At 37.5% G+C, this 10,019-nt stretch overlaps 3 protein-coding genes and 1 pseudogene across 5 annotated transcripts; 1 reads left to right on the plus strand and 3 right to left on the minus strand.

Moving 5' to 3' along the window:
* Nucleotides 1–2,900, minus strand: part of LOC148728654 (uncharacterized) — a 23,550-nt pseudogene extending 20,650 nt beyond the window's left edge.
* Nucleotides 2,901–5,415: 2,515 nt separating this feature from the next.
* LOC148728660 (chromodomain Y-like protein 2) lies at nt 5,416–6,869 on the plus strand. The gene is made up of 2 exons (XM_088725734.1): nt 5,416–5,730; nt 5,914–6,869. The coding sequence occupies exons 1-2, from the start codon at nt 5,563–5,565 to the stop codon at nt 6,046–6,048; spliced, it is 303 nt and encodes a 100-aa protein (XP_088581860.1). The 5' UTR covers nt 5,416–5,562; the 3' UTR covers nt 6,049–6,869.
* On the minus strand, nt 6,807–8,679 carry LOC111345047 (uncharacterized). Its single transcript, XM_088725007.1, has 5 exons — nt 8,615–8,679; nt 8,035–8,521; nt 7,717–7,788; nt 7,458–7,608; nt 6,807–7,281 (listed from the first exon to the last, which is right to left on the minus strand). The coding sequence occupies exons 1-5, from the start codon at nt 8,677–8,679 to the stop codon at nt 6,929–6,931; spliced, it is 1,128 nt and encodes a 375-aa protein (XP_088581133.1). The 3' UTR covers nt 6,807–6,928.
* LOC148728661 (uncharacterized) lies at nt 8,316–10,019 on the minus strand. Of its 3 annotated transcripts, XR_015988936.1 has the most exons (4): nt 9,395–10,019; nt 8,886–9,266; nt 8,615–8,694; nt 8,316–8,521 (listed from the first exon to the last, which is right to left on the minus strand). XR_015988936.1 is itself a non-coding variant. In XM_088725735.1 (2 exons), exons 1-2 carry the CDS (start codon nt 10,001–10,003, stop codon nt 9,081–9,083), a joined length of 795 nt encoding a protein of 264 aa, XP_088581861.1. In that variant the 5' UTR covers nt 10,004–10,019; the 3' UTR covers nt 8,316–9,080. The 3 variants fall into 3 exon arrangements, 1 of the variants encoding a protein (XP_088581861.1); XR_015988935.1 differs by having other exon boundaries at nt 8,615–9,266; XM_088725735.1 differs by having other exon boundaries at nt 8,316–9,266.

A 10,019-nucleotide genomic window follows, 5' to 3' on the forward strand; every position in this document is an offset into this window, starting at 1 on the left:
ATTCCTGAAAGGGCCAAATTCGGCCATTAATCTTAGCTTATCAGGTAATGCATTCCAAGCCTTAGCAGCAATGTAAGAAGTCGACTTAAGGCCGTAAGTTGAGGTCTTAGCTACAGGTGAAACAAGTTTGTTTTGCCCCTAAGAATTTTCTTATTTTCTCTTACTTGAAATAACGATTGAATATGCTGAGGCATATTGTTATAGAGGGCTTTAAAAATTATTAAAAGCTATCTTGTTACCGTCTACAACTTAATGAGTAACCAATGTTATAACATAGACTATCATATTCGTTGGAAAAGTCATTAAACATGTATCTAAGGGCCCTCTCATGTAATCACTCTAATCGGTCACTATCTTCTTTGAGACAACTATTCCAAATAGAACTACAATAACTAAAGTGAGGCATGATAAATGCCCTATATATACGTATATTTGACGAAAACGAAAGAATGTGTTTGAATCGATTAAGTACATCAATTTGTTTACCTACTTTCTTAATTAACTTAGATATATGACTCTTAAAATTTAACGTATTGTCAATTACAACCCCTAAGAGTTCCACATTATCGGTCACTTTGACTTGAAAACCATCAATATCCAGTTCTACTAGATCACTTTTTCGCTTGGGCAAAACTAGGAGTTTACATTTGTCCAAGTTTAGGGTCAGACTACAGTCACGAAACCATTTGGAGGTGACTCTTAAGTTCAGGATGAGGACAACCTGAACCACGCTTGGAGCTATATCACTTTGAAGTTAGTTGATTGTCATCAGCATAATTCCAGAGTTTGGCCTCTGTAACAAAGTAAAATAAGTCACTTAAAAAGATATTAAAGAAGAAGGATCTAAAACAGACCCCTGTGGAACTCCTTGGTGAATCTTGACAATGTCAGACTTGGCATTGGCCACTTTAACCCGCTGTCTCTGTCCACTAAGATAATCTTTAATTAGGTTAAGACTTTGGGTAGAAGACGATACGCCTTCAGCTTGTCCATCAACAGGTTGTGAGAGATGAGATCAAAGGCTTTACTTAAATCCAACATCACTGAACCAACAGTCTTTCCTTTGTCCAAGTCTTGCCTCCATGATTCGATAAGATGGAGAAGTACTGCCTCACAGCTATAACCTCTGCGATAGGCTGAGAGAAACGGTGATATGATTGCTGCAAAGTGCTCCACTAATTGACGATTGAGACATTTTTCAAAGATCTTATCTAAATTATTCAATATAGATACCGGCCTATAGTTACATATGTTCGTACGGTCATCCTTTCTTTTGTTCTTAATTTCCTTGCAAGGTCTTGGACAATGAGATCTCATTACAGCATAAACCAAACTGTGATCACTTATACCTGTATCCAGAAGACAGAAATGGTCGCGATCTAGATGTAAATATAACGTCAATCAGTGAAGCAGAAGAATTTAGTGATTCTTGTAGGTTCTTTTATCAGACTGGATAAGCAATAGACCTCCGTTAAGTCAATAAGAGCATGACCATCCTTAGTGCCTCCGTCAGGATTCAGTAGGTCACAATTCAAATCTCCAACAAGAATTAGATTAGTAAATCGATTAGCACGAAGTAACATGTTGTTAAGTTGAGATTCCCAGGCTGGTTTAGATAGATTGGGAGGTCTTTAGGTACCCAATAGTAGAGCTTTAGGACCATTCGTTCTTGTTTGAAAACCTAGAGCAATTGTCTCGATGTTTACACACTCTAGGTGAGAGACTCTGAGATTAATTAATTCTCTTCAGAATTAGAAGTATATATCAGAAGTATATGTTTTCAAAACCACATTTTTCCCCTCAGGTATAATTTAAATGAAAATTCAGTGTAATTCGTCTGTGTTCTGACTTTCTGGAGATATACTGCAAACAATATATTATCCAGAAGGTTTTTGACCAAAGGAGCATCTTGATAACACATTAATTGTTAGCTATAATTTATGAGTATGTGTCAAAAAAATTGAAGCTTATAAGCTCTAATTATTTTTGTTACATACTAAGATTGAAGGCTGATTAATGAGGCAGGGTTTAAATTATGGAAGTATGTACTTTTAAAAACATTTAAGATACCTTTGGATCCATGATACAAATCATTGGACCTCCAGTGTAGAAGTTCCTTGCTACAAATGTAGTCTTGACTTGGTTTTTGTTGTTGTTGTAGTGTAGTTTTATGAACTGTCTGTTACATTCTGCCCCATCTAAGATGCACCAGTATACCCTACAAAGACACGAACATGTTTTATGTCATTGGTAATTTCATATTATAACTTACAGGATTTCTTTTTTAACATAGATTCAAGGTTACAGTAACTTGCAATGGATGCGTCATTTTCTGAAGTAAATTTTATGTAAACCATCTAAGTGTATTAATTCGTAGGTAATCAATAGAAATATCGGTTCACAAATTCCAAAATTAAATGTCAGACTCACTGATTTGTTTATAAGATTTTTTATCCAAGTACTCACTCAAATCCAAAATCTAACATTGCCAGGACACCATCCCAGAAGCAGAAGTGCAAACTGCTTGGAGTGCAATCTTTGGATGGGAATTGTGCAAGAGGAAACCGAAACCCATTATCACTTACAAAAAGGAATTGCAGCACATGAGTAGCAAGTTCTGGTTCATCTCCTTTTCCTACCAGCAAATTCAAAATTTTTTTTTATAACTTTAATGACTGTAGCAAATTTCAAAATGAACATCTTTAAGTTAAGCATATGTTGAGTATATGAGCTTGAAATATTTATATACTGAAAGTATTCAATATATAGGTAGATAAATGTATTACGTACTAAATAGTCTTACCAGATGGAGATGTCATGAGCTTATGACCTTTTCCAAGATCAACAAAACCAACAAGCTTGTGTTTGCCACCAATGCTGTGGACCTCTAATTTGTACATAATTAATTTGTAATTATCATTGTACGGATAACTCATCATGGCTTGTTGTTCATCTGTTTAGTACGTTAGTACATTAGTACTCGATATGGACATGTCATCACAGCTTGTTCTTTATTTGTTTAGTATGCTAGTACCTTAGTACTCGGTACGACAATTCGAAATGGCTTGTTCTTCATCTGTTTAGTACGTTAGAACTCGGTATGGACAACTCATCACGGCTTGTATTTCATCTGTTTAGTACATTAGTACTGTAGTACTCGGTACAGACGTCTCATCGCGGCTTTGGAAGATTTATTACTCAGCCGTCAGACCTATTTGCCCCGTACTTATGGAATGCTCTGCCTCATCGCGGCTTGTTGCTCAACTGTTTAGTATGCTAGTATGTACTCTGTATGGACAACTCATCACGGCTTGTTGTTCATCTGTTTAGTACATTAGTGCTGTAGTACTCGGTACTGACGTCTCATCGCGGCTTTGGAAGGTTTATTACTCAGCCGTCAGACCTATTTGTTTTATCTCCCTTTTCAACCAATTATTTCCTAAATTTATAATTCCTTTGCATAGATGTACATAAACAAATAAAAGAAAGATAGAATTTTTAGGTTTATAATGGGCAAGAACAGCACAACTTAACAAGTCTGGTTAAATCAGCTTAATTTTAATAGTCAGAAATGTAAAGAAAACGACAAAAGTTTTGAGTTTAAAAGACATGTTTCGACGGAAACCTCTGTCATCTTCAGTTGATTAACAAAGCATTATAAGTTGAATTTATAAGTACATGCTAATTAAGCTAGTAACAACAGAAAACGTGATAATGTAAAAATTATAAGGATAGCTATAGATTTACATGATGTAATTGTTCATTCAAAGAAGGTTGTTCTCTTTGAATGTGAAGAGCTTCTTTTATCTTGAGTTGGAAACTCGTAGAGGTGTGATCTAAGATATGGAGACAATCTACTGAACACAATTAGGCCCGACAATGTTCAGAATTCTGTAGATGTTTGAAAACGTGAGAGGCCCTATCACTGATTAAGTGCTCACGCACGCGTGTGGAAAAATGCCGGGTCATTTCGCCGACGTAACAGGCATTACAGCCCGCACATGCAAACTTGTAAACCACACTCGAATGAAGCCCGCCAGGGACAGGGAATTATGCATTCACATAAACAAGAACTAGGTGTAAGATGCTTTCCTCTCAAGTTGAGTCCTTGACTAGTTGGGTAAGGAAGTTGTAAATAATTTCGCATAACAGCGTAGTGTGGTCTGAGCTCCTTGAGGCACAGATAGTTTCCCAGTTTATTTCAGGCAAATTGAAGTCTCCCAAGAGTAGTAGGTCGGAGTTAGGTGTCGAAAGAACACTGTCTAGGGTTGTTTGCAGATCTAGAAGAGGATTAATGTCGCTTTTGGGTGGCCTATAAAAGACCCCCAAGTTAACTTTCCTGTTTCCTGAAACAAGAATGTCTACAAAAAGTAATTCGGAATCACATAGAAGATCTTCTCTTTGGAACACTTTACTGTATCCCGCGTAACTATTAACACACCACAACCTTTACGGCCGTTGTGAGGACGGTTTCTTCTGAACACCGTGTAATTTGAAGGAAACAATTCGCTGTCTATTATTGTTCTGTCTAAATGGGTTTCCGTGAAGACCATAATGTCATAACGATAAGTAGCAATTTCCAATTCCAACAGGGCCGTCTTGTTAACTAAGCTTCTTGAATTAGCCTAGAAGAAGGATATATCAGGTTTGCGATGTCAATTTTTATGAGCCACGTTACCGTCATGATTCTGATGACTTACATGGCTCGGACCAGGATGAGGATGAATATCTCCATGGGAGGAAAGAATTTCAATATAGAACATCGCGGAGTGATTGCTGTAGTAGGATATCCTACTTTTAGCAAAGGCCCTTTTCTTCGTTGTTCTTGTCACGACAGCAAGGTTCCCAAAATGGCGGACACAGCACGATGGACTGAAGAACACATAGCCATTTCTTTGCTGGTTTTCTCGTAGAAAACCAAAAGAAACACTACAATCTGTATAGTCATATGGTTTCACCGTATGGTTTCGGAGCGATAAGAACAAGAACCATAAGAACCACAAGCAAATCAAAAGGATATTTGGCAGAGCAGCACTTGCACGTTCGACCGCCATTGACAACATGAGATACTAATACGTGATACTAATATGTGAACTGTTGTCCCTTCTTTTAATTCCGCGGCGCCAATGAATTGCTTTTCATTTATACCACTCATGCTGTTCTCTTTTTCTCATTGAATAATGGTAAAACCCATCTTTAGAGATGTTATATTAAGCAAAACAGTAGAGAAAAGAAATACCGTAAACATCGATGTATAAGCCACATTCGTAGATTTGCCAAAACTCAGAACTTTAAAAAAATAAAAAATGCAGTTTCAAGATTCAGTAGAGTTGTATTACTACCAACAATCAAGATTTCGAAACACCGACATAGAGGTTGGGGCTGTCTTTCACATCTATCGAGTCTAAAGAAAGCAAAACATCGCCAGAAAAGTCGAACCGAAATGGGCAGGGCTTAATTTCGAGGCCTTGAAGCATAAATAATTAGCTATCAATCATTCACCTAATTTCCTGAACTATGATTGGTTCGCCCGCTGATCAACAAATTCACTCTTGAGTTAAAATGGCGGCCCATGTGAGAAGTTCGAAAGTAAGGGAGAGAGGGTTTTACGCTTCCCTCAACAAAGTATCGACCGCGGATATGCTTCCTGTTGCTAGAGGACGAAAGATCAAAGGACGAGGGCGTCTGTGGAAGGTTGAAAGACTTATTGCTAAGAAAACAAGCGGTACGGTAAGTTGAATTCTTTGCAATTGAAATTTAGCTTAAATGCTTACGTAATCTATTTACTGTTACCTGTCGTGCCTTACCTGCCGCTCACATTTATATGGAGAAAGAGATCATGGAAATAATCAAATAAGGAGGAATAATAGCCGTTTAACTGATCGGAATTTGCTGACTTTTATTGGCAAACAGGAGTCTACAGAATACTTGGTGTTGTGGAAGGGGTATTCTCCCTTCGAATCTACTTGGGAACCCGAGGAGCACATTTCTCTCGATTGTGTCCGGTACTGCAAACTCTTTATATTTTCTCGCTTCAGTTGTTTATGAAGTGTTTTATTGGTGGGATTTCTGCTGTATATAAGCTAAAGAACGCCTGGTCGGAATCTAAATTTTTGAAGTGCGTGGATCCAAGTTTGTGTGAAAGTCGTTTTATTTTTGCCTTTTCACTACCTTTGTTCATGTACAATATTCGGTATTTTTTCCTCCTCAACGATGATAATACAAGTATTAAAAATGCCTTTGGAAATCACTGATAACATTAAAATTTAAGGAATACTTAATTTGACCGTGCTACCTTGACAATATCAACCTTTCATTTTCGGGTACTTTGAGAGTCCAGTCATTGAGGATTCAGTTGTGTTTGGTGAAGTTGCTCTGCTCAGAGTTGCTGTGGAACAACAGCTCAAATCGAAATCTAGGTTGCCATGCACAATATCTTTTAGAGGAGATGTGTACAGGTTACTTCTTCAGAGCAGAGGAACCTTCCAAGATGGGTGGCATCTCCTTCAGGAAACAGATTTTCCTGCAAGGTATTTCCCGAAATTTTGGGATCACCTTGCAGACTCGCATGGTCAGGGGATAAAAGTTAGGTACCCCATGAAGGTGAGACATTTTATCTCCTGGTCACCTAAGAAATATAGCGTTGAAGGAGATCACCACCCATCACCAAGAGCTTTCCAGGAGAAATTTACCTTTTCATTTGTAAAGATTGCTCTTGGTGATAACTCTTAATAATTATGTACAGCTGTGACACCTACTATTGACATTGTAAACAGTCTTCTTCCATTACAAAATTATGGATGTGCTTTGTGGTATTTAAATTTTTAATCGTAATATTTTTTTCAATAAACTTCTGGAACAAAATCAAATCAGCGTCATGGAATCTTCTTGTGTTACATTTTACATTTCATATAGTAGTAACTACATATTACTTTTTTACTTGTTTGCTTTTCAAATCAGATTTTGATTTATTAGTGGACCTTTTCCTTTTTCTAGTTCTTGGTGTAAGATTAGTGGGAGGTCCCAGTGTTACAGGCACATTTTCTGTCACCTCATTGCTGAGGGGTTTGTCAAAGCTAAGACGTTTACTATTGCGTCGCTTTTCTTTGATAGTATTCTCCCAGTACTCAGTGGCCTTCTTTAAGTATTTACGAGACTTCCTTCCCCTATGCTTTAGCAACCGAATGCGGTGCTCAGCTCGCAAGATGTCAGCAGGGTCATCTGTGTGATTGGTTTTTCTTTGAATGATTCTCCTAGCATCGTCATTATTTTTCTCTACTCCTAAAATGCAAGAAGTAATGCATAAGCGTGATTTTGTTAAGTTTGGGCATGATATATGATCAGTAATACCTTTTAATTACTTAAAATGGAAAGGTAGTCACTGTTACAGCAATTTTAAAATTTTAGCCTTTAATTCCAGCTACTGTTGTTACTTGCTCAATGCCAGCATGAAATACCTTGACCACTGAACTGCTTCAGGTTTTCATATTTCTTCACCATATTGGGAATGTGATATGCAGCAGAATGCAGGTAGCAAGTGACTCGTTCTCTTGTGTAACCAACTCTCTTGTGCCCCAAGTTAGCAAAGGTGTCAATCCAGGTCTTGATCTGTTAGTTTAAAATTGAGATTGATCTTATGTTTTGCTCTAACATGCTTAGAGAATGAAGATGTCTCTACAGTTTTGTTTACTTTCTCCAAGACTCGGTGCAACTCACCTTTTGGTGATACTCATCAATGTCTGTAGGTTCAAATGATGAAATGAACTTGAAGTACATTTCAGCAAATCCCTGAAATGAACCAGAAATCAAACAGGAATTACCGGTACATGCCAAATGGTCATTAGTGATTCCATACAGATTTGGTTTTTATTTGGAGAAGTTTCTTAATTTTTTTTTGGTCAAGTGTTAGGCTATACATTGCCAGGTACAAAAATCCTATATATAGCTATTTGGGTTGAAAGAGTATTAGTGTAAGTGTACAAAGTCATCAATAAATAAGTGTTGTACTAGTTGTATGCACTCATGTAATATTACCTTCCACAACTCCACAACAGTTCTTGCTGTATCCTGCTGGATCAGTGATTCCATCTTTCCTGGAAGCTCCTTTAAGAGAATTTTCCTATCATCTCCCATAAGGCTGGTCCAATCCCAAGTTCCTGATCCCTTCCCATCTGCATTTCTCTTCTCCCAAACAGAGAAGGAAACCCCACAACTCCTAATACCCTGGATTAAATTATCCAGGTGTTTCTGTTGTGAGCTTGTGGATTTCTTCTCTGACAAAAAGTTATCTTTTTCATCCCATTGCCCATCTTCAATAAGGTTGCTTATCAGCACATCAGTAACACGGAGCATTAGATGGAGCTCATCTAGAATGATGTGATCTAGTGGGATGTTAAGTAAAGGCTGGTGGACACAGCAATAGTTCTCTCCTTTAGACTTGGTGGCAAATTGTTTTATTTCTTGCAAAGTTCTTCGAATAGGATCCTTATCATAGAAATTATCAGGCTTGCTCATATCACCTCTGAAAGTAAAATGTATGACATATTTCTGACAATTGTTTTCTGCCTATTACAATCAGTTAACACACCATCTGCTTGAGAACTGAACATCTTACCTGTCTTTCTTGTGAACTTTGCACCATAAGCAGGCATAAGTTGAATTTGCTGCACTTATGCCCATAACCAGCAAAAGGAACTACCGTATGTAGAAAGGATCAATGTTATCCATGTATCAATATTTAAAATAGACATAATCAAGTACCATAGTGCTTCATTGTTTTCTTAAAGTGTGTATATGGCCATTTTCCTTTGAAATCTATAGGAATACAACAAAGTTTATTTGTTTGACAGTGAGTCTAACTTGAATTTTGTTTTGTGCCCTGTTACCTTGTAATCACCACCAAGAAACAGCTCAATCTCAACTTGCTTGCCATCAACAATTATGTGGCCCCTGTCTTGAATTTCATTGACTTCACTGAACACCTCTTTGAAGCTTTCAGCCAAAGTTTCATGATTTTCAGGGCCACTGACAACAGCAATAGTGTGTGTACCTTGTTCAAGATATTACAGAAAAAATCTGAGTTAACCATCGTTCCTTTTATAGTGCTTGTACTTCATGTAATTACCTTTTGATGAAAGCAGGTCCTCTTTGCTCTGAAGGATTGACAGAGTGCAAAGTATGAAGTTACTGACTCTGCTCATACGTGCCCCATCACCACTAAGTTTCACTTTAACTTTTTCACCTTCTTGAAGCACATTGTTTTTTATCTGCAACATTGGAGAACGCATGATATGTTATGTAATAATTATAATTGTAAAGTATTGTGTGGGTAGTGATACTTATGGATGCTATCTCAGTCTTGTGTGTTGTAAAAAGTGACAACATTTGTACCTACCATGTTTTGAATTTGATCAGCCAATAGCTTTGTAAAAGAGTGCTGGGCCCCTGGGGCCTTGCCTGGGGTGGACTTGATGTAACAACTCTCATTCAATGCATTCCTACATTGTTTAAAGAGATATGACTTGGGTAATCCTTCAACAGTCATTGACAGCTCATGAATGAATTCATCTCCAACCCCAAATTTGTCAATGAGGTAGAGTATACTCTCAACTCTGGCTTTGTCATCCTCACTGAGTCTGGAATATTGTGTTTCTTTTTGATTGGATGCCTGATCTGTGGATTGTGATTGCGAGCCATCTATTGAGGTGGGCAATGGAAGACTAGTGGGAGACGATAGGTTTATAGCGTATGTTTTTAGCCCCTCTGGATCCTTTAACTTCAAAAGGTCCAACTCTAGTCCAAACAAAGAACAAAAAAGTAGAGCTTTCTGTGCTCTAGTTTTCAGTTCTTTGATCTTCCTGTTCCTGGCTTGAGATGTCTTAATATCTGGAATTGGTGTGCCCCTCACCTTTTTAAATTGGTCATTTTCCAACTGTCTAACATACTTCTTCATTAACTCACTTTCCTCTTTGCATGAAAGATTCAGATTTTTCTCACTCAGCATTTCCTCAAATAACTTT

The sequence above is a fragment of the Stylophora pistillata genome, chromosome 6, assembly GCF_964205215.1.
Source record: "Stylophora pistillata chromosome 6, jaStyPist1.2, whole genome shotgun sequence".
NCBI lineage: Eukaryota > Metazoa > Cnidaria > Anthozoa > Scleractinia > Pocilloporidae > Stylophora > Stylophora pistillata.

What these genes read in the sequence shown, in the direction of transcription:
- LOC148728660 (XM_088725734.1), top strand. Translation starts at nt 5,563, where the DNA reads ATGGCGGCCCATGTGAGAAGTTCGAAAGTAAGGGAGAGAGGGTTTTAC. An exon ending in CTAAGAAAACAAGCGGTACG is followed by an intron (nt 5,731 to 5,913) that starts GTAAGTTGAATT and finishes ATTGGCAAACAG; the next exon opens with GAGTCTACAGAATACTTGGT.
- LOC111345047 (XM_088725007.1), bottom strand. Translation starts at nt 8,679, where the DNA reads ATGGGCATAAGTGCAGCAAATTCAACTTATGCCTGCTTATGGTGCAAA. An exon ending in TTGATGAGTATCACCAAAAG is followed by an intron (nt 7,609 to 7,716) that starts GTGAGTTGCACC and finishes TTAAACTAACAG; the next exon opens with ATCAAGACCTGGATTGACAC. An exon ending in GAAGCAGTTCAGTGGTCAAG is followed by an intron (nt 7,282 to 7,457) that starts GTATTTCATGCT and finishes CTTGCATTTTAG; the next exon opens with GAGTAGAGAAAAATAATGAC.
- LOC148728661 (XM_088725735.1), bottom strand. Translation starts at nt 10,003, where the DNA reads ATGCTGAGTGAGAAAAATCTGAATCTTTCATGCAAAGAGGAAAGTGAG. An exon ending in CTGATCAAATTCAAAACATG is followed by an intron (nt 9,267 to 9,394) that starts GTAGGTACAAAT and finishes CCAATGTTGCAG; the next exon opens with ATAAAAAACAATGTGCTTCA.